The sequence below is a fragment of the Mandrillus leucophaeus genome, unplaced genomic scaffold (genome assembly GCF_000951045.1).
Source record: "Mandrillus leucophaeus isolate KB7577 unplaced genomic scaffold, Mleu.le_1.0 Scaffold668, whole genome shotgun sequence".
Taxonomy (NCBI): Eukaryota; Metazoa; Chordata; class Mammalia; order Primates; family Cercopithecidae; genus Mandrillus; species Mandrillus leucophaeus.
Genome location: NW_012107230.1, coordinates 422,575 through 446,461, shown reverse-complemented (window position 1 = coordinate 446,461; position 23,887 = coordinate 422,575). Strand labels below are relative to the sequence as shown.

At 38.1% G+C, this 23,887-nt stretch overlaps 1 protein-coding gene across 3 annotated transcripts in view; it reads right to left on the bottom strand.

The window, feature by feature from the left end:
• The window catches only part of ATP11C (ATPase, class VI, type 11C), a 206,976-nt gene that overhangs the window by 55,584 nt on the left and 127,505 nt on the right, over nt 1-23,887 (bottom strand). For all 3 annotated transcript variants that reach the window (XM_012001616.1, XM_012001615.1, XM_012001618.1), the window contains exons 6-18: nt 21,144-21,272; nt 18,922-19,025; nt 16,747-16,797; nt 15,364-15,428; nt 14,958-15,039; nt 13,838-13,988; nt 13,020-13,217; nt 6,025-6,186; nt 4,900-5,051; nt 3,885-3,956; nt 2,894-2,967; nt 806-909; nt 185-366 (exon numbers count right to left, since the gene is read on the bottom strand). In XM_012001616.1, the coding sequence (XP_011857006.1) occupies nt 185-366; nt 806-909; nt 2,894-2,967; nt 3,885-3,956; nt 4,900-5,051; nt 6,025-6,186; nt 13,020-13,217; nt 13,838-13,988; nt 14,958-15,039; nt 15,364-15,428; nt 16,747-16,797; nt 18,922-19,025; nt 21,144-21,272 (1,526 nt within the window). The remainder of the gene's footprint in view (nt 1-184; nt 367-805; nt 910-2,893; nt 2,968-3,884; nt 3,957-4,899; nt 5,052-6,024; nt 6,187-13,019; nt 13,218-13,837; nt 13,989-14,957; nt 15,040-15,363; nt 15,429-16,746; nt 16,798-18,921; nt 19,026-21,143; nt 21,273-23,887) is intronic.

Here is a 23,887-nt window from a genome sequence, read left to right as displayed (position 1 = left end):
CCTACTAACAGCTCAAAATCTGGTGTAATTTTTCATACTTACTACAATAAATAAATCTTTAAGCCCACTTAAACAATAAAACTAAACCAAAGATTTCAAACTTCAAGATTAAATTACTAATCTGTGGCAGATCACACCCAAAACACTGGTCATTAAAATAGTAAGAGTATCATTTTCTAGTTACTTGTCTTCAACTGCAGTGGCTCCAATTAAATTCATGTTTGTCTCAATATCATCGAAAACTTTTTCCATTTTTTCTTCTCTGTCTTGTAAGGCCATTTTTGCCTCTATGAGCTGTCTGTTAATTCTTTCATAATCATCTGGAGCAATTTCTTTGAAGGCTACACAGAGTGTCCGATACCCATCCTAGGAGTAAAGTAGGAGATCCGTAGTTATTCTAATAATAGTTGGAAAAAAACCAAAAACAAAAAACCACACTCTGTAAATACTCTTGCTTTAACCATATGTACAAAAGAGAAATTCTGACACCTATTTAGTTTGAAAAAATGAACAAACCACACCTGAAAAGGCAACATTGAATTAGGTTCAGAAAAAGGAAGTAACAGTTCTTTTAACAAAGGTTGTTGAAAAGTCTTTAAGGCTGCAAATTCTGATCAGCAACTTGCTCCAGGATGTTTTATATTAAGATAAAAAAAAGTAATATCAAATCCCCAAATACAAAACATAGACCACAAAAATAAGCTGAAATGTATTTAAACTGTCATTTAAACAGAAATCCAATAAACATAGTCATCTTCAGCATTTCTCTGCTTACTTATTGGTGGGGGAAGGAGTATAGGCTCACCATTGCATTACGTTCCACATGGACTTTAGTTAACTCAATTTCATGATTTTGCACTCTGGGAAAAACTGCCGAGTCTGCTCCTTTACAAAAGAGAAGTATGTCTCCTAAAATAAAGAACCATAGTACTTGACTTAGAATTTTAAGGCTGGTAGTATTGTGGTTTTAATAAGAGTAACTTTTAAAGCGGCCTCTCTCACCCAAGTGTTATATATTCTGAGCATGCCTCGCAATACTCACCTAAATGGAATGAGAAATCTTGGCCTTTAGTCTGTCAGAAAGGCATGCACCACCTCTTCAGGTCATTATGAACACAATTAATAAGCCAGAGTTTACAATAGGCACCTCTGTTAAAATATACTTCCTCCCACCAATTCACGGAGGGCTGGGCTTGTGTCAAGGAGCTGCATCTGAATTTCTTCTGAAAATGTATGCCAGGTGCAGTGGCTCATACCTGTATTCCCAGCACTGTGGGAGGCCGAAGTGGGAGGATCACTTAAGCTCAGGTGTTCAAGACCAGCCTGGGCAACATAGGAAGACCCTGACTCTACTAAAAGTTAAAAAATTAGCCGGGCATGGTAGTACATGCCTATAGTCCCAACTACTCTGGATGCTGAGGTGGAAGGATTGCTTGAGCACAGGACGTCGAGGCTGCAGTGAGCTATAATCTTGCCACTCCAGCCTAGATGACAGAGTAATACCATGTCTTTAAAAAAAATAAATGCAGTGAAGTCATGGTCTAGAGTATACATACATATGGCATCTACAGATGTCAAGAAGAAAGCTCAAGCTCAAACAAGCTGAAATAATTTTCAATAAACTATATTAACCAGCTTTTAAAACACTGGCTTCATAGTTTTTACTGATGAGAATAGCTCTCTAGAATGCTGGAATAAGTGCAGCTTTAGATCACTTCACACACCCAGGAAATATTCACAGTTGTGCACAAGACAGACACTTTATCCTTATAAGGGAAACAATTGAGGTCAACAAATTAAAAAGTTTAGCTCTGAGGTCAATGACCTTTGTAGACCAGTTCCACAGACATTTCACCATTTGCTGTAGAACACGTGGACATGCACACATAATAGCAAGTATTTGAAATGTTGTGGGGTTTTTTTATTTCATTTATTCTTACACATCCAAAGTATTTTAAAATTCACAAGACAAACTCCATGGTCACTTATTAAAACGAATTTCATGACTATGCAATCATACCACAAAGTATGAATAAAGTGGGATATGTTCCCCCAAGGATCTGCCTGTATCCTCCCATTCTCACATTAAGGAATTTAGAAAATTTAATAGTAAAAAGTAAATTAATGGGAAATAAATCAAGAACTTTTAGAAAACAAACCACCTGGGCATACCACACACACACGCACACACACACACACACACACACATATCTGAGAGCCTTTGAATAAAGCAGGAGTGCTCGCCCATGGGTCTTGCAGAATCTGAGCAGAAGGCAAACCACCATGGTGCCTCCAAAGACATGAGGGAGCCCAGGATTATGGTACCAGTTCCCCTGCAAAGGGCAAGCTTTACTCTGTTCAACAAAGAACCTGAGCTCTGTAGTGAAACTGCAATGCCATTTCCCAGAAACCAGGCCCTCAGTCCTCTCTACCTCACCTGTTTCCAGGGAGTGTCAAGCAGTAGGGGAACCAGGAAGGTCAGTGAGGGATAAGAAGCAACTCCCTATACTCAAGGATTCTGCTGCTAGTAATCCCAAACCATAACTACGTTGGGTGGCTGCATGTAAACATTACTGGTAGACTGGTCAGTACCCCGATCCATATAAAAGTCATCCTTTCAGTTCCTGTTCGAACACCCAGGGCAGAGGGATATGGTTCTGCTACCAAGAAAAGGCACATCCTGTCATAACAAGGGTTCTATCACTAACAATTTGGTAAATAGAACATCTGTGCTTAAAAAAATACATGAAGGCATATGCAAAAGCTACTGCTTTGCATGACTTTCACTAATCCTACAATACTACATGAAATGATTCTCTTTCCTGAAAGAGCGAATCAACCAATAAGCCTACAAATCAACAAAGAGAAAAATTCAAGCTTTTCAGATATGTACCTTCTTGAGTCTTCACAATTACACTCATACGTCGCCGGACGGCATCAAAGTTTAAGGTGTGAAGAAGTTCGTATCTTTAAGAGAAGAGAAAGGAGAAAAGTAAAAAACCTAGAATATACTGAGAAAAATAAAGCACAACAGAAATATGTTAAGATATTTAAACATCTTAACAGAGAAGATAGCTATTCTCTTTGCATGAGGGTCACTAGTTGTGTGCACAACTGGTACTTTCCTTTGTCTTAGAATTTCTCTGAACATAGAACATGCTGTCAGAGGATACCAGTGTTAGTCAAGGGGTATTTATAGCCCCTCACTATATTACTTAAAATGGTAAGAATGACCACATAGAAATGGAGGATAAAGAGCTGTCCCACCAAGCCATATTTGGAGGGGTCTAGAAACAGTCCCACTCTGCCAATTTTTTTGGCAGCATTTATGCATGGAGTGCCAGACACAGTGCTAGGTGCTGGGGAATAGAGGTGAATCTGCCTGAGTCCCTTCCCTTATGCAGGTCACCATATGAAAAGACACTGGGGCATCAGAGTACTTGCCCTGAGGCTCACACCTGAACATTCCGAACAAAACAAGGCTTCTGGTTTACAGCAAAGCTGCCTTTATTGGCTCGGCTTGCAATCCCAGAGTGATTGCTTGGACACCAGATAGCAGGTTTCACATATATTCACTGATTTTTCTTGTAGCATGTGTTAGAAACCTGAAATGGCATCTAAATTTGAGAAACATTCCAGGCAGACTCTCATTCTGGCTACTGGACCCAGATGTGAACCAGATTGGAATTTCTACCTCAAACTACAGTTTCTGCCATTCTATGTAAAATGGCTTCTACCCCAACTATATTTACATAAAACTCTGAACTGGGAGAGAAAAGTCTTGTATTTTCAGTGGCATCATTTCCTCTGCTGCCCTGCCTGAATCCGTTTAAATTTGACTATGGGGTTAAGAAATGACGAACATCAAACACAGAGCTACTTACTCTTCTATTTCTTTTCTTTGGTTCTCTACTCTCATGTGTCCATTTCGATTTCCTAAAAATGTGAACCCGTACCTATCAAAAACAATAAAAAAGACCACGTGTATCTCTAAAGAATGATTAATTTAATTTTATTTTTTTGAGACAGAGTCGCGCTCTGTCGCCCAGGCTGGAGTGCAGTGGCGGGATCTCGGCTCACTGAAACCTCCACCTCCCAGTTTCAAGCGATTCTCCCGCCTCAACCTCCTGAGTAGCTGAGATTACAGGCGTGTGCCACCACACCCGGCTTATTTTTATATTTTTAGTAGAGACAGAGTTTCACCATGTTGGCCAGGCTGGTCTCAAACTCCTGACCTCAGGTGATCCACCCGCCTTGGCCTCCCAAAGTGCTGGGATTACAGGTGTGAGCCACCGCACCTGGTCTAGAATGATTACTTTTCAGTGGGGCAATTCATGCTTGTTTATGCTTTTCTTCTCTTTCATATGATCTCAATATATAACCGTACTTTCTTTTTCTGGATAAGCTGGTAACAGAGAAAGTCAATGCCCAGCCACAACTATTGTAACCAAGGGAAAGACAATTTGGGTTTCTGATTCTACAGCTAACACACTGGGTGACCTTTTAGCCACTTAATTATCTTGAAACTCATGGGTAAAACTAGACTTTCGGTTCTCAAATGATGTCAGAATTGCTGGGAGCACCTCAGAAATAACATGTGTTGTGCAAAAAGTGGCCACTGTTATGTTATTTGCAAAACATAGTATGAACATTCAGACTTCTGGCTGGCATGCATAAATAGTAAGGCAAGTAATACCTACATGTAACTATTTTCTTTTTGGTCTTAACTGGTTAGGTGTGGGAATTTTCCACAAATTTTTGGCTAAAGCAGTTATGTTTTTTATTAAATAACAGGAGACGTATGTGCTAAGGTCACTGAAGAAAACGGAAAAAAACAAGTAACTTCTGTCCTCCTGTGGTTTCACTTTCTTAGGAGAAGTTTAAGAACGTATACTTTACTTTTTAGCTCCTTTCACCAAAGCTATTTCATCTGGTGAAGAGGAGATATAGGTTAATTCAGCTGATTCTGTAGCTCCATCAACAGCATCATTTGTTTTGATTTCTACAGTATGACATAAACACAAGGCACGTAGAAACAGCTCTTCTCGATTCTGTGGAACAGTAACAAAATAATGATTGTTATTTTTAATTTGATCACTCGGTAACTAGGCAGTGAACAGAGGAAATATATTAATGTGAGAGAATGTTGTAACTTCTAACAAACTTAGTAGCAGATATGTATAAATTCCTAACACTCAAATCAGCTATATATTCTCCTAGTACTTAATAAGAGTTCCTGGTTCTCAGCTAGCATACCCTATAGGCTGTGTTAACTCATTGAGGTTATTGTAGTGCCACCTAAGCCAAAGCAATGACTTCTTCATGGCCTAAAAGACTTCATTCAGTAACTAATTCACAATCTAGCAATAGCTCAAGTGTAGGGAGACTCTGGTTAATTTAATGCCTAGACACTCCTGAGACTTTAATCATTTGAACAGACATCATTCTTGGGGGAGCTTACACTTTAAAAGACAAAGCACAAAAAATTATGATCAGACAAGCAAGCTTTTACCCAAATGTCATTTCCCACAATTCTCTTTACTTGTAAATTCTACTCATTTACACATTTCAGAAGTATCAGTAAAACAAGAAAGGTGAAGCCAACAATAGTTATTCCAAAGTCAGCGGGCACAGTGGCTCATGCCTGTAATCCCAGCACTTTCAGGGGTGGGGGGTGATTACCTGAGGTCAGGAGTTTGAGACCAGCCTGACCAACATGGTGAACCTCCGTCTCTACTAAAAATACAAAAAAATTAGCCAGATATGGTGACGGACGCATGTTATCCCAGCTACTCGGGAGGCTGAGGCAGGAGAATCGCTTGAATCTGGGAAGTGGAGGTTGCAGTGAGCTGAGATCACGCCACTGCACTCCAGCCTGTGCAACAGAGTGAGACTCCATCTCAAAAAACAAACAAACAAACAAAAGTCTATGTCATGTGTCCACCTAAAAATAATTTTCTACTATGGAACGTTAACATGCATTCACAGATTGATTTCTTATATAAAACAATAATGCAAATGCACCTTATCTGCTTTGTCAAAATATGTTAAAGGTCCATCAGTTTGAGATAATCCATCAACCTCTTGAGTTACACCTTTATATTTATGCCCATCTATGCAGCATTCAATGAATTCCATGCTGTTTTCAGTGAGTGTTCCAGTCTTATCTGTAAATACATAATCCACCTAAAACAAGGACACAAACATACACACACTGTTAGTTTCTTCAGTGTGACTAATTTTTAGTCTGCTGTAACGCAAAGCTATTTTCATATCCATAGGAAATCACCTCTTCTAAGACTTACGTCAAATGTCAGGGAATTACAGAGATAATGTTACCAAACAAATGAGGAATAAATTAGTATTTTTAAAGACACTAAAATGGTATCACATGTCTAAGGTAGATCTACTCAAATATAAAAGATGAATAGAAAAAAATGTGATTATTGACCAGGCATGGTGGCTCACGGCTGTAATCCCAGCACTTTGGGAGGCTGAGGCAGGAGGATTGCTCGAGCTCAGGAGTTCAAGACCAGCCTGGCCAACATGGTGAAACTCCGTCTCTACTAAAAATACAAAAATTAGCTGGGTGTAGTGGCACACACCTATAATCCCAGCTACTTGGGAGGCTGACGAGACTTGAATCCAGGACAAAGGTTGCAGTGAGCTGAGATCATACCACTACATTCCAACCTGGGCGATAGAGTGAGACTCTGTCTCAGGGGAAAAAAAAAAAAAGTGACTATTTTATCAAACTAAGAGCCCTTCTCATGTAAGTTAACCTATTTTTTTTTTTTTTTTTTAAAGACAGGGTCTCACTCTGTCACCCAAGCCAGAATGCAGTAGCCATCATAGCTCACTGTAACCTCAAACTTCTGGGCTCAAGCAATCCTCCCACCCCAGCATCCCAAGTAGCTGGGACCACAGGCAGTCACCACCACACCAGGCTAATTATCTTGTAATTTTTGTAGAGACAGCATCTCACTATGTTGCCCAGGCTGATCTCGTACTCCTGGGATCAAGCCTTGGCCTCCCATAGTGTTCATAGTGTTGGGATTATAGGCATGAGCCACCATGCCCAGCCAGTTAACCTGTTTGATGTAAAAAAAGTTACATAAGTCAGTTTTTCAAGTGGGAAGTAAGACTATACTGACCACTTATTTCTCTCTCTCTCTCTCACACACACACACACACACACACACACACACAAACACACACTCTTATACTTTGTGGGATAGTATGTACATTACCCATTAAAAATATTTACTAACAAATTAAATGGGATGTAACAAAATAAAATGGAAACTGATGAAGGTTTTTTCCCCTTTTACAAGTAAAATTTTGTATAAAAATACTGAATTAAAATAAAATGCACCACATTATATAATATACACAAGAATTAATAATAACATTAACAGTTACCTAATTAGAAAATACAGTATACGTCAATAGTGATCTAAACCATAACTTAAATTTCTTTCTTTATACTATACGTATTTTGAAAATACTCAAGTTCCCAAATTTAGAAAGAAACTAGATAGGTTGAAGTATAACACAAGTATATTTTCATAAATAATGGAAAACATAAGCCAAGAAATAAATTTGCCACTAAGATAAATCATTTAGAGCATTTCTATTTTATCTCAGTTTTTTTTCTCTATTTTTAACATCTGGTTTTTGGAAACCCACAATTTTATCCTCGTTTTGGCAATTTATGCTTAAACAGTTAAAATTATGGGCTGACAGGAACAAGCATAAGCACAAGATTAAGGTTTTTATTATGTAAGAGAGAAAGAGATGAACTACAGCAGTAGTTGCTTTCTAATTATTTTTCAAAGCTTTTCACGGTAGCAGCACTGGCACAAATAGAGCATTCCAATCTTTTTTTTTTTTCCCCTGTTAAGCCAGCCAAGTTTGAACTCTCTCTTTAAATTAATCCAAGTGGTATTACTTGTGTATCATTTAGATTCTTCTAGTTTAAATGAAATTCTTTGGGGCTTTCTTCTGATCAAAATTATTAACCTTCATTTTCTCCTGAAGGGTGTCCTGGGTTATTTTACCTCCTGCACTTCGATGAGCATTAGGATCTCTTTTGTTAGTGTCGAAGATGGTAGCTTTAAAATATAAAGTACAATTTATTCACCTATATGAAACAGTTTGGGGAGTATGAATCTGGATACGTTGAATCTCACAGGTATATGCCTACAAATTATACTCAAATGCAGTAATTATCAAACTGTAGAATGCATCACATGTACTTGGAGGTCTTGTTAAAAACTCAGATCACTGCTCTATCACCAGAGTTTCTGAATCAGTCGGTCAGAGGTGGGACCAGATAATTTACACTTTTAAGTTCTCAGGTAGTGTTGATGCTGCTGGTCCCAGGATCATATTTACAGAACCACCACCCTAATATATGATCTATACTCAGAAAAAGAAGAGAAGCAGATTGACTGTAATTAATTTAACTCTTCTCATATTTTACAGAGAGAAAGGAATGAAGGGGGAGGCTGCTGCTTTCCTCTGACTCTCAAGCAGCCTCTCTTCTTCTTCAAGCTTGCCAAAAAGACTCCTCTATATCAGTAAGCTCAAAGCCATCATTTGCGTGATATTGTAAAATATATTTGATAAATATATATTTGATCTTCCTTCCTGTTTCCTGACAGAAAGCTCCTAAAGCCTTAGCATCTCCAGAGTGATGAGTGCTTTTGTATGCTAATGAAATGACAAATGGTTCAGGGCCCCTACATAGCTTCAGGATGAGTGCAGTCACTGAAAAGACCAAGGCATGATTACAGGGTTGGGATTTTCGGCCCCACATCTGACCTGGGTAAGGAGGAAAGAGGGGCTGAAGGTTAAACTTAACACCAATGGCCAATGATTTAATCAATCATCCCCACATAATGAAGCTTCCATAAACTCCCCAAAAAACTGGGTTCAAAGAGCTTCCGGATAGCTGAACACATGAAATTTCTTGAAGGATGCCTGGAAAGGTCATGGAAGCTCCACGCCCCTTCCCCCATACTTCACCCATCTCTTCATCTGTATCCTTTGTCATATCCTTTTATAATGAACCAGTAAACACAACTGTTTCCCTGAGTTTTATGACCTGCTTTAGTAAACGAATCAAATCCAAGGAGGGGGTCTAGTAAACTACTGGACCCCATTTTATAGCTGCTCAATCAGAAGCATAAGTTACAACCTGAACTAGCAACTGGCATCTGCAGTGGGGGGCAGTCTTATGGGACTGAGCCCTCAACCTGTGAGATCTGACACAATATACTATCTCTAGGTAGGCAGTATCAAAAGTGAATTGGAAGATACCCAGCTGGTGTTTGCTGGAGAACTGCTTGCTTGGTGTATCAGGAAAAAAAATTCACATATCTTGTATCACAAGTGTTGAGTGGCTATGTGAGAATAATGAAAGAAAAACAGGGTCTTACGGATAACTAACATGTGGGGGTTCCTGGAGGGTGGTGTGCCCAGGGAAGGTATGGAAGCTCAACACCCCTTCCCTTATATCTCGTCCCACATGTCTCTTCATCTGTGTCCTTTACAATATCCTTTATATGAAACTGGTGAACATAAGTAAGTGTTTTCCTGACTTCTGTCTGCTGCTCTAGCAAGTTAATCAAACCCAAAGAGGGGGTTGTGGGTAGCCCAACTTGAAGCTGGTCGATCAAAAGTTCCGGAGGCCCAGACTTGTGACTGGTGTCCAGGAGGCATGGGGCAATCTTGGGGACTGGGCCCTTACCCTGTGGGATCTGATGTTATCTCCAGGTAGACAGAATTGAACTAGAGGACACCCAGTTGGCGCCCACTGTTTGTTGGTGAGAAAAACTGCTCCCTCCCACATTTGGACACAGAAGTCTCTGTGTTGCTTGGTGTGAGAGCACAGTAAAAACACATTTTGGGAGTTTTCCCTGAAACACATATTAATCCCATCATACAGAAACAATCATGTTAATATTTTGAGTGGTAAATGTGTATTTACCACTTGAACAAAAATGTAATCTCATTATGTTTGCTATATAATCTATTTTTCTCACATACATATACGTATATATGTATTTCCATGTCAAGAATATAGATTTACAGAATAACCTTTATGGATTAATTAGTATTTCATTGAATAAACTATAATTTCTAAAAAAAGAAAAAAGACTTTTTTTTTCCTATCTCTTAGTGAGACAACTGCTGTACGTAGAACAGGCTCTGAAGTATATGTTGAACATGTGAAATCATCTATTTTGTAGATCAAAAATTACCATACGGTTCAACTCAATGGAACACTCGGACTCCATCTTGGCACCACCACCTACTAACTCTGTGACCTCAGGAAAATCTCTTTATCTCTATGAACTTCAAATATTAACCTTAATGATACCTGCTGCACAAGAATGAAAAGATTAAAAAATAAAGCTCAAATATAATTATCTATAACCTAAAAGGTGCTATATACATGGTGACTGTCACTGATGCTCACTTGACCAAAATCAAAGAGCACCAGACTCTGCACTGCCCCACATTTTTTCTGATTATGATCACATTGCTATAGTCAGGTCTGATGTGTGTGTCTCCCCCATGATATTTTTAAAAATTTGAGGGTTTCTTTTTAACTTCATAACAGTAGCTAGCACACACACACATCCCAGACAGTAAAAGGTGAATAACAGCTACTGGCTTGAATTATTGGAATCAGAATATATACTTATACTATAAAGTGCCACCATTAGGCAGAGCTGCAAGATGGGAAGGCGACATAAAGAGTAGCCCCACAGGTTTTTCCATATGGATTACAATCATTTGGTTGTCTAAAAGATTGATGTCTAATCATCAAAGACTGCATTATTTTCCAACTGAGCTGAGCAGTCCACTTCCTTTTGTTTCTCATGTCAAGCACTGTTCTAAACATATCTTTCTATTTTTAATCCCAGTGTGGGTCACATTAAACGAGGTTAAGCAAATGCTTGCAATGGTATGAATAGGAATTAAATGGCATTGCCTTTAATAACATAAAAAGTTACATAGATCTTAAATTTGACTCAACAAAGAGAAAACAGGTTACACTTAATTTTGTGTGTACTGGTTTATTGAATACTAAATGGCCTAAGAAACCATTTCAAGACTTCTTTGCACTTTCATTTAGGTCATTTCTATACATGCAAACTGATAACAATGGCAAGTTGCTTATACTCTGTATTAACTGAAGTGATGGTCTGGCTATTAACTTAGTGATTTGACTAAATGACAACCACAGCTAGAAATGCAAAGTTTCATGGGAGAAAGGAGTGGTGACTAAAAGGAAGACTGTAACTTCTTTTCACTCATCAAATTTACTAGATCATTACCCAAAGATCTACTTTACTTTCTGCAGTATTAACATAGTCTAGATGATAAGAAGACTGCATTCCCATAGGTAATATGGAATCTGCTGAAATGAAGATCTGAAAGAGGTATAAGAGTCTCATCAAACGGAACCTGACCCAGGCATCTTTTCTGTTTTTAGTGAACATTAAGTGTCATATTCGGAATGATGGCTATTCTATTTGTAATAGTAGTTGAGGCTAGCCCCAAGCTAGTCACGCTTAACCTTGGGTAGGCTAACACATACAGCCAGGCACTAAATCCAGAACAGGTAGATTTGCTCAGCATCCAGAATGAACCACTAAATTAACTGTCAGGGAAGGGTTCACTAAAGGTGGCTTGTATACTCGAAATTTTTTCTCATGCATTCTGCAATTTGATGCCTTTTATTGACATTAGAACAGTTCTACTCAGATAGCTCTAACCCTGGATGAAAACTTCTGGCTTAAAAGACAATGGTCAGGTATGGCAGCCCATATCACCAACAAAATAACCTTGTGGGAACAATATCCAAAGGAAAAGCCATTTGTCCATTCAATTTTTGTCCTATTCTTAGTGCCTTCGTATCTACATGGGATGTAGACTCCATGGTTTCAGATACTGGTGTCCTGAAGTCAAATGCAAACAAAATAGTATCTGGAGAGTCCTTTCTACCTTTCAACTGCAGTTGTCATGTGGGTACTTTGATTTAGGCAAAGACTGTCTCAAGAGCAGAAACACAAAGCAGGGATTGTGGAGAGGGTTACAGTCAGGAAGTAAAGAGTTTTGAGGTGAGAATGCAAATCAGCCCCATTTAAACAACTGTGAGGCTCTGTTCCAGCCACACAGTTTCATTAACTCAATTTGGAACTCCCAGTCACAAAAATGACATTTCCACAGTCTTGACATTCTAAATGTCATGAGAATAAAATGCAAGCCAAAAAATTCCTTCGGCTCGCAAAGATCATTACATGACAGAGTAAAATCAAAAAAAGGGGAAAACTTCCTCAATACTAATAAGAAAAGTACCCGAGAAATCATCACTTGAAGAATTACAGCCAGACTGTGTTGCACTGGAAAATAAATGCACCTGGGTTAGAATGGGGTCACAGTCTGGGTTACATTGGTATATAAAGAAGAACGCATTTTGAGGAGTGCATGCCCTCACATTTTCCCTTCATTGAAATTCTTGTACTGGAATAAATAACTCTGCTTGTTAGGTCTATCTTCTACCTGATCAGAAATGTACCAAGAAAATGTCAATAGGACAACTCTGGTCAATTTTGCTTATGGAACAAAATACATTTATAAAAGAGCCATATTTGCTACCCCATATTCTATCCACAAATGGTTATAGATGGTCATGAAGACTGTCTGTTTCCTGTTCCAAAGCAATAGCTAATAAGGTAACATCACCCAGTTCCAAGGAGAATTTCAGTAACATTCAAATTTAATACATAAATTGCATCCTTCTCAAAAACACCAGCAAAAGAACTGATGCTATAACTATGAAAACACTGCTTACCTTCATTGCATGCCTGCATTAAAGAATTTTCTCTGAATCATTTTTCCAAATGTGACATGATCACATATATTGGTAATCCAGAATACATAAAAAGATATTTTCAGTATGTTGACAAATTATTTTAAGTAAAAAAAAAATATGCTCTAACCTGACCAAGTTCTTCATTAAGGTCTGATGTGTTAACTAGGGCTCCTTCATTAATTTCTTCATCATAAAAGTCCTTATCCCATGAGATGAAGAAGGAGCCTAAGAATTTCTGCATTTCTACTGTGACGTACATGGAGACAGGAATGATAAAGTTGAATAGAACCATAAATGATAGGAAGTCGGTGAACATTTTTAAAACCTAAAATAAAAGAGATAGTTCATGCTAATTAGACATACAATTCCATCAGACCAATATAATATAAAGGAAGAATTAATTTCATCTTTATTTCAATGCTGAAAACACTGCTCTTACCATCAAGATGGAACTTCCCAATAACACTACATCACTGTAATCAAAATTATCACAGTACGTGAGAATAATATTTAAGAACACCCTCAATTTTATCATTATTCTTCAGTATATACGACTTCAGTCAGTACTTTTTCACTTCTTTAAGTTCTCTTTGCTCACTCCACCCTAAGATATGAATGTGAGATCAAAGTTCGTATGTAAGCATTCATTATGCTTTTATTGTGACATCTCACATACTCCTATTATATTAAAATGCCAAAGCATCTTGCCAAATTGTTTCATCTTAAATTCTTATATAAAGAGCTAAAAACAAGCACAGACGCCTAAAGTAAAAGAAAAAAAAAAACTCTAAATCTTCTTAAATATTTATTGGCTTAGAGCCACCATGTAATCAAGAGAAAATTCAGAAGCTTACAAAAGGTGCAATTTCCCTGAGCAGCATTTCAGTGAAAGTTGGCTCAGTCACAAAGTTCTAGAGTTTCAATTTTCAGCAGAAAACAAATTACCTTCAAAGTCTCTCGCTCTTTCTGAGTCTTTTGGTTATACCAAGGTTCATCATTGTACGGGGTACTCTGCCAAACGTACTTTAGAGTAGTGCATACTGCAGCTTTGGTCAGTAAGATAAATAAATATACAATCAGGAAAGCATTAATAGATCTGAAAAATAAGACAGCATGGATTTTAAAACCACCTAATTATTAATACTTAAGACATCAGCCAGATATGAATTAAACTACTGAGTCATCTAAAGCTTTTTCTGTGTACGACGCATAACTATAGCACAAGCCTTTGTGTGTGAACCTCAGTTATCATAGCTGGAGCATTACTTTCAAGTGGCAAAATGAAAAGCTGGCCATGAACTGTTTATTGACCACCAATGCTCTCCCAAGTGCAATGGCTGACTAGCGGAACACACCTTAGTAAGGTTCCTGTAAAGTGACAGGGGACGTACACACATGCACACATACAAACACCATTACTTACTCAACCCTGATAGAAGGAGTATCTTGTCTCCATTTCCCTGAATCCTAAATGTTTGGGGTAGAGGGCACGGTAGCAATGTGAAATCCTCAAGCTCGGTGTAGGTTCTTTCAGTTTGAAAGTGGAGCTACGGAAAGGGTGCCAGTGATGTACTGGTTATCCATGCCAAATATAGGGTGAGGTCTATGGCTGTGGCACCTGGCTTGAGGATCTACCAGGTAATGCTTCAATAGGTGCCAGGAGACTATTATCTATATTATAGAACCAACTTGCATATAGCAACTAAAGGACTCCAAACTATTGACTCCACTAGCAAAAAGGAATGAATTTATAGTTCAGGTAAATTCTGCCCTTTAATAGCTATGTGAGCTTAGGTAAGTCACATACCATCTCCAAGACCATTTCCTCATCTGTAAAGTGGAGAGGTTAACATGAATTATTTCACAGTGTTCTTCAGAGGACTAAACCAAATCAGACATACAAATCATTGAGCACAGTTTCTGGTACATAAACAAGTGCTTATAATAGTAGTTGCTATTATAATTGATGTTGTTTTTTGTTATGCTTGTTACTTGGAATTACCGAGAAAAGTAACTATTTTAATCAATAATGACTAAATAAATTGTGGCGCATACTCATACTAACTTTTCAACAGCAGAACGTTTCTGAGATTTCCCTTGGTAGTTCAAAGCCATTTTGGTTTCCATTCCAGTGTAAACAGCAACTCCTAAGAAATTACAGAATATAATGAAAACTAAGAACTTGTCAACCAACTCCTCACACAGCTGGCTCTATGAATTTTTAAGCCTATAAAAGCAGGAAATCTAGGCCCTCTTCCACTCACCAGTTGTATATCATTTATAGTATAATTTTAATTATATAGAGTATTTGTCATATTTCTTCTTAGTTTACCACCTTATAAATTCCCAATATCTAAATATAGGTTTAGATTAAATGGCAAACCTGCCATGTTTACTTTTTAATATGCACTATTTATTCACAGCCTTTACAAAGCATATTTTTTGATAAGTATATCTTAAAAATTGTTCACCATATATCTTCTCGGTATTTTTTAGTGTAGCTCCTTTCAGCAAGAGATTTTCAGGTCCCAAAGACCTAAATAAAAAATGAACACAGCTTATCCAAACAAGCCAATAGCATCAACAACTCTGGGGACAGATTTTGCCCTGACACACACCTATTTCCAAGGGGTTCAGAATGTATCTGTCTACTTATACCATATGCTTACTCCCCAGGACAAGCTGAAAGGTCCTTCATTCTGAAGTTACTTGAGGGTACAGCACAGATGGAAGCACAGTACGGGAGTAGCCAGCAACACACAGAGGCAAAAAAATACATGGGGGGATAAAAGGATTATGAATCATAGATAGCAAGACGAACACAGGACAGAGCAGCAGATCGCAAGACACAAAAGCAGAGAGTCACAGATAAAAGACTGGGAATGCAAACATCAAGGTGGGAAAAATACACTGACATATTTGGAGAGAATAAACCCTCCTTTTGGGGGATCACTGGGGACCCTGTATTTCTTTAACTTCTTTTTGAGTGTGGCTGTAAAGGCCAAGTGGAAAAGTTGCGGTAATTAATACGATGATAGAAGAGGAAAGAAAGCATCCCTTTTTGTATGAACTCCTTGATAAATTGTATGAAGGCTGATACAATTTATCATTTTACTGAAGTTTTAATTATCATTTTAATGAAGACTTCCATTTTACGTAAGTCCAGGTAGTTCTTCCAGCATTTTACCCACTGCTTACTTTCTCAATTACTTTCCCACTGTTCTCCAGGTGTAATTTCAATGTTGTCAGCCACTCTACAACCGAGGATAATAAATACCATGGCTAGAACAGGTTTGGGAATATCATCCAAAGTGTCTAGAGCTCTACTATTTTTGAAACCCTAAGCATTACTTCTAACAGCCCCCTCCCCACAACACAGAGACCCTATTACCATAACCCTACCAATCACAAGGTTAGTTGCTTATTCACCTTTATATTCCTTTTTTTTTTTTTTCCGAGATGGAGTCTTGCTCTTGTTGCCCAGGGTAGAGCGCAATGGCTCAATCTTGGCTCACTGCGACCTCCGCCTCCCGGGTTCAAGAGATTCACCTGCCTCAGCCTCCTGGGTAGCTAGGATTACAGGTGTGTGCCACCACGCCCAGCTAAATTTTGTATTTTTAATAGAGACGGGGTTTCACCACATTAGCCAGGCTGGCCTCAAACTCCTGACCTCAGGTGATCCACCCACCTCAACCTCCCAAAGTGCTGGGATTACAGGCGTGAGTCACCGCACCCGGCCTATATTCCTTTCTATAATAGAAAGGTATTTGGTTATTTTGGTCGATTTAAAAGAAAAATAGACCCCCTCCCCCCCCACGCAACCAAAGGACAAATTAAAGAAACAACAAACTTACCTGGCAACAGCCTCAAGACTATTACTATAGATATTGATTCGCCCAACAAATCTGTAAAAAGAACAAAATTGCAAATGTGTTTTCCACATCCAGGTGAAATCCATGTACCAGAAATATGAGAATGAATGAAAATACAAATAATAAAACAGAGACAGATAAAACTGTGAATGAACTACAAAAGCCTATTATATTTCTGGGAAAAAAAAAAGTTATGTTGAATTGATAAGGTGTATAACATTTTCATATAATTTTTAAATAACATGATGGGATTATAGGAGCAGAAACAAACGTCGTCAATTGATTTTCAAGTTCTGTTTAACATCATGCAAGCACACAACACCTCTCTCTTTTATAAGGTATATAAATAACGTTAACTTCCATCTTGGATCGTGTGAAGAAAGGTTTCTGGTCCTAAAATACAATTTTCAAAACTGCTAGTTCAGTAGTTCTTCCACTTGAGTGTGCATCAGAATCACTGGGGCGGTTATTAAACCACAGATTTCTAGGTCCCATCCCTGGGCTTCTGATTCAGGTTCCCCAGTAATGCTGCTGCTGCTGGTCCTGAAACCACTCTTTACACCATAGTACTAGTCTTAGACAGTGAACACTTGAGTGCCATCTTGGAAACGTCCAGTCTGTGACTTGTAGTTGATCTCAATATTGAGCTTGACCTAATCACTTAATATAATAGGTGTACGGTAACCTGTATTTCTGCAAAATAAGGTAAAAATACCTAATCCCTTGTTAACATGAGTGTTTTATAAGCTGCATTGTAAACAGCATTTTCCCCAGAAAATAGAAATTACGCATATACACAAAATATGAAGGTTTGCTCATTCATTCATCATATATTAATTGTGCCAGTGCTATACTAAGTGCTAAAGATATACTAATAATCAAAAAAGAAATGCCCCTTGCCCTATAGAAGACAAGTAAATAGGCAATTACGACGCAAGTGCTTACCACTACAGTAACAGAAGTACAAGGTATTCTGAAGGCACAGAGCAAGGCATTCAGTCGTCTAAAGAAATTAGGAATAACCTACCCTGTCCTATCATTCTCCTTCATACTTAAAGCAATTGAAAAATATGGGGGCTGTCCTATAAATATGCAAGGGTATAGATATTGTTCTCTAGCTCAGGCAGAATAAGTTACTCCATTTTCTGCGATTCCATAGACCTTACACTCACCTCTATTATCACCTTGTATAAGTTTAGCTTTATTACTTTATCTCTTTTGCTCACAGTGAGTCCCTTGAAGGCAGAGAATAGCTGTTACACTTCCTGGCCCTAGTTCCTATCATCAAGGTGGATACGGAAGAGGAAGGGAAAAAGGAAAGAAAAAATGAAGAGAAGGAGGGAGGTCATTGTTCTTGAAGTAGAATGAATACTTTGTTTTTCCACTAGTAGGTGTTAGTGTAAACTACATCCAACCACTTGGTCGCTCATTATGACTAACAGCATGCATGAACAAGATGGGTAACGGATGCCATCTGCAATGGTAGAATAGGATAAAATTAATTAGCCGACGTGGGGATAAAACCTGTTACGCTACCCTCATCAGTACTATGCTCTAATCAACCAAACTAACCAGTCTTGAAATCAAATGCCAAATTTTTGACAACTCACAATGACTAATAATCAGCAAACCTACTCCAGAGAGCCTAAGTATAGTAAAATAGAGGAAATTACATCATTTTACTCATCCCTTAACTGTTTACTGTGGACAAGAAATAGCCTATTTGCAATCCTTAGTGCATCATGATCATTGTAAGAAAGGATAGAGCCTACTAATTGCATGAAGAGGATATCCTCCTTCTCTCTTTAATGTTAGATGGCATGTAAAAGGATTTGTTTTTTATTAACTCTGGTTACTGTGTCAGTCTGATAGATCAGCTTTACAGGGTAACATAATCTAAAATTTTGATATATGGCCATGTTTACAAGTAATAAAAATAAAAGAAAAATCATAAGATACCTGGGCCCACAATGATTTATCCTGGGCTGATAGTGAACAAGGCTGATTTGATTCATTTTTCTGCCAGGAGGAAGGAATAGCCCATAAAAACACAAATGAGAGTAGGCTGGTAAGTGGTGGGTGTTTCTTTTGCAATACTATGAGCAAAGAGAAGCAGAGCCAAGAAACAGACGTAAAATGAAACCAGGTGATTCTTACTTATAGAGGTCAGGTTGAGGCTGTTCACATTCAATTGCTGCTCGGAGGGTATCAATGGATTCTGCTGTACACAGTGCAATGGTATCACGTACTGCATAATGTATCTAGTTGAAAGCAGAAGAAAAAGTGAAAACCAAAAAAACTGTTTCTTTTCATAATCATACACCCAACTGACTTCAGGAACAAATTTAGTATGTTTTAGTAAGAGGCTTTGGCAGAATAAACAAATATTAACATTTCCCACTAAATAAGTTTTATGGTATTATTATGAAAATATATTACAAATAATTAGAAAGATAACCTGCTGCAAGGGGGGTTTCAAAGACAATTAAATACCTAAAAGCTCTTCTTGACACTGACAGCTGAGAGGATTCTATTCACAACATGCATATAATTAACTGAAACCACGTGAAAAAGTTAATACTTTTTTTTTTCCTATTTACGAACTGAGACTTATTATTTTGCTCACTATAGTGTATGGGCAATGGAGATATACACATATGAATTGAACATAACCTTTATGGTCACAAAAATGCCAAAATTTTGCCAACAGCAAGAAAAAATCATTAATAGTTCCATTACACAAATAGCTTAATTAATGATCTTGAAAATGTTCAATATGGATACATTTTGTACGAGGGGCAGGGAGATGATGTGTCTTGCAATAGTCAGATAATTAGAATATTCTACTAGTGTATATTATGCACTTGATTCATCCAGAACTCAAGGCAGGTGCCAATAAACCCATTTATAAATCATCAAACAAGGGCTAAAGCAGATGCAAAGAGCTCACCACTGAGGCAGAAGAGAAAGTTGTTGTCATCGTCTTGGGGGAATATTACGGCAATGTCTGAACTACATTTAAAACTAACTCCTGATTTTGAAAACCTCTGTACTTTTTAGCTGATTTGATCAGAACAACTTAACTGAAAAAAGAAACTACCTGAAAGTTTTCTTACTCCAAATAACTTTTTCACTATCAGTAAATCTTTATGTAGATTTCTTGATTTATATCCCTAAATTGTAACTTTGTTTTTGAACAGGTTAAAAGCAGGTCATTACCATGCTTTTGAAATACAGAATTAGTCATCCAATAGGTAAAGGTTCTTTTTTACATACTGAGTCCTAGTCTTCAACTCCAGGTGGAATAAACAAACAGAGGAGCCCTCCAAGGATATAGCCAGCTGTGAATCACTACAGTAACCCTCCTTAAAGGCAGGATAGAGAGGATACATCTTCATGCCCTGTGGAGCTCTGGACCATGGCCAAGAAAACCGACTGTGCCAGAAAGTATATGAGGGAAATAAGTTACCCCCATTTGACCAAATTTACTTTAAGTTACTTATAATTATAAGTGAGTTATAATTTGTTATACGTACATAAAACGTTGCTTTATTACTTACTTATAAAGCAAATATTTTCCAAACTCCACCCGATTTTTTGTTTTGTTTTTTTTTTGAGATGGGGTCTTGCTCTGTCACCTAGGCTGGAGTGCAGTGGCGTGATCTTGGCTCACTGCAACCTCCGCCTCCCGGGCTCAAGCAATTCTCGTGCCTCAGCCTCCTGAGTAGCTGGGATTACAGGCGCCCACCACCACGCCTGGCTGATTTTTTTGTATTTTTAGTAGAGACAGGGTTTCACCATGTTGGCCAGGTTGGTTTCGAACTCCAAACTCAAATAATCCGACTGCCTCAGCCTCCCAAAGTGCTAGGATTACAAGCATGAGCCACCGCACCCAGCCCTAAGTTATTTTTAAATAGGAATCAAATTACTCCAGGTTAGGTTTCTTATATCCCAAGAATATACATTTTTAATGAAAATATACAACGTTTTAGAAAAAAAAAAATAGATCAAATTGTAAGGTTAGCATACATGAAGCTATTTGTATAGTTACACAGTTTAAGCCTATGATTACTCCCATTTTAAAGAGTCTAAATATTAAATAGGCTGTGTCAATATTAAATTCAAGCAGTGCTATAAAAATTGTGGGAGCTTTTACTTGGGGCTCAGTTTCTCCACACCTAATTACCAACCACCCTTTTATCCAAAGATGAGTGTTTGCTTAGAAGTTAAAAAACAATTATATAACAGCTGTTTTCAAATACAAAACCTAAGAAAAAATAAAAATAAGAAAAAATAAAAGATTAGAGGGTGGTGGGAGGCAGTATTGTATGATTAACTATCCTGAGATCAAAATGTTTAGGTAAGGTTTAGTCTGTTACCTTGCAATTGGATTCCCCATCAAGACTGGCTGTAGTGACATAACAGGTTCCATCAGTGGTGCAAGATGATAGAAGAATAAGATCACAGGGAAAGGTTTCATCTGCCTGTACTTCTACTACATCACCAACCTAGAATTGATAAATAAATATAAATATTTTAAATTCCAAACAAAGCATTCATTATACTCATACAAAAGTCAAAACATTAGCAAAAGATTAGCTCTGGGGCTTTGAGAGTATCTCAGCATCCTACAGCATGTGAAAGGTGATGAAAGAATATTACTCAATATTCAGAATCCTCTTTAAAGTCAGAAGGAGTTAGGACGCTTTCAGATTACCTTAGCACTGACCTTTACCTTTAATAAATGATTCTGACACCTTTTGCTCTCTGATATTTCTTGCACAGATGTTTGATAAAACAATGACATTATCATTTCATGAATGAATCAAGAAAATCTACATGTCACAAATTGGGCACTTCATGAACACCGAGCAGCCACACTCCCACTCTGTACCACGCATATTTCAACATACTTTGCCTGCCATGTGATAACAACTGTGTTGTTGGGTGCCAGGTCCTTCAGTGCTCAGAAAATCCCAGTTAATTAGAGAGGCATTGATTTTTCCCATAATATTTGAATTTTTTCTTTCTACAGGTCACTTTCTATGAATTCACCTGCTGTCAGGAGAATCACTTAATACAGCAATAAGAAACAATTTCTTATCAGCAAGTACCCACAGCTCAAGGAGAGGAAAAACCTGAGAGAATAAATCAGGAATAATTTAATAATGTAGGGTGAAGTAAATCATAACCGTTAAAAGTTTGGACTCTAACCTGACTTCTTGTCCCAGCTCCGCCACTTAACCATATGACGACCTTAAATAAGTGTCTTAGATGATTGCAACTACCTCAGAGAATTAATGTGAGCATGAAATGATGACACAAGAAAAGTACTGAGCAAAGTGCCTGGCACGTATTAACCACTTCAAAGGTGTTAATTATAATTATTACCAACATCCCGCAACTACTTTACTCCCAACTTCTGAATAGTCATAACATTTTTTTGGAAAGATGTAAGAAATCCTCCAGTCTGGTGCTTCCCAAGATTTTCACATCATGGTACATGTTGAAAATTATAAATAATATTTTTGTACAGCACCCTCAGGTAAAGGGAAGAGGCTGCTGGATGCAGAAGATAACCCACTTTAGAAGGGAGTCAATATTTAGCACAGTGACCTAAACACACTGACTGTGAAATGCTAGGTAATACATGCAACACCTGACCCTATTTGCAATATGGTTTGGCAGATAAAGATGAGGATTTCAAGACCTATTCAGGAACAATTTTATTTTCTTTGCCAATCTTAATCACTAGCCAAGATCAACAGCATCAATAATTGAACTAATTTGTAAACAATATTTTGTTTTGTTGGATTGTTCCTTCCTCACTTACATAAACACTTATGTTGCTTACATAAAACCACAATTTATGCTTACATATGCAGAAGGGAGATAACAAACAGAATCCTAACACATCTTACAAGAAGGAAATACCCATTACAGGTTGCAAGATGACTCTCAGGCATTGATAAATAAAACACACAAAGAGAGCATTTTTTTCAACCGTTAGGATGTAGTCGGATATGAAATATAAAGGCCCCTACATCTGCAGTGCAAGCTCAGACTGACAAGATGGGTAGGAGTCAGATCACAAAGGGCTTGGCAGGCCAGCCTAAGGGATTTAGGCCTCACCCTAAAGGTAAAAGGATAGGTACAGGACTTTTAAAGACAAGGAATAACATGATCTAGTTAGACAATGAACTCTAGAGGTCTATTTACCAGTTTAAAAGCCACAGCAGAACATCACCACTTCCCATTACAAACATTAGGGAAAAAATGGATAATCTAAAAAATAATATGTATTTTTTAGTCCATCAGAGTTGAGGTTGCAAAGCAACCAAGTGAACTGAATTTCAAAGGGTAACAAGTGTTTCTGAGGAGAGACAGGACAGATGAACTCTTTCATAACTGACCAAGCATAGAAGGAAGAGATGGCTACCATGAAAGTGGGTAAGAAGAAAACAACTAGATTTTTAACCAATTCTTAAAGACTGGGTGTGAGCTAGTATGACAGTTCAGAATCTCTACAAGCCTGGGAGACAAGAAGAGACCACAACCATTCACCAGCTCTTCTCTAGAGGCTTCTACTCAGTGTTCATGAGAAAGCATACAGGCAGGAGACCTAAAAGAACCTTTCTCACTGGTACAGGCGTACAGGTGATGACTGACTGCTGTGAAGAAACAGGCACAAAAATAACATGCCAGAATCACGGACCCCTTTCTCATATTAAGCAAACCCCATCTGCATCTAGGAGAAAGGCAGGAAACCTTCCCTGGCATAGTCTCAGGGAAACATCACTACTGTTAGAGGAGAGGTAGAAACAAAAGTGACCTGCTACAGGGGATGGGACCTGCTACAGGGAATGGGACAGGAAACCTATTCATACCAAGAACCTGGCACTGATACAAGGTAGAAGTTCAGTTACTATGGGGGCGGGGGCAGGAATATTGAGAAAGTCTTACCCTAAGGCTTTGGTGCATATGGCCTGCTTAATATTGAGATTGGAACGAGAAAACCAAGAAACCATTCTATTCCCGCCAAGAGCCTTACACTGAGTAACTGAGTAACAAACAAGAAACAGCAGTCTACCACTGGAGAAAAAGCAAGGGAACGGGGGTGGGG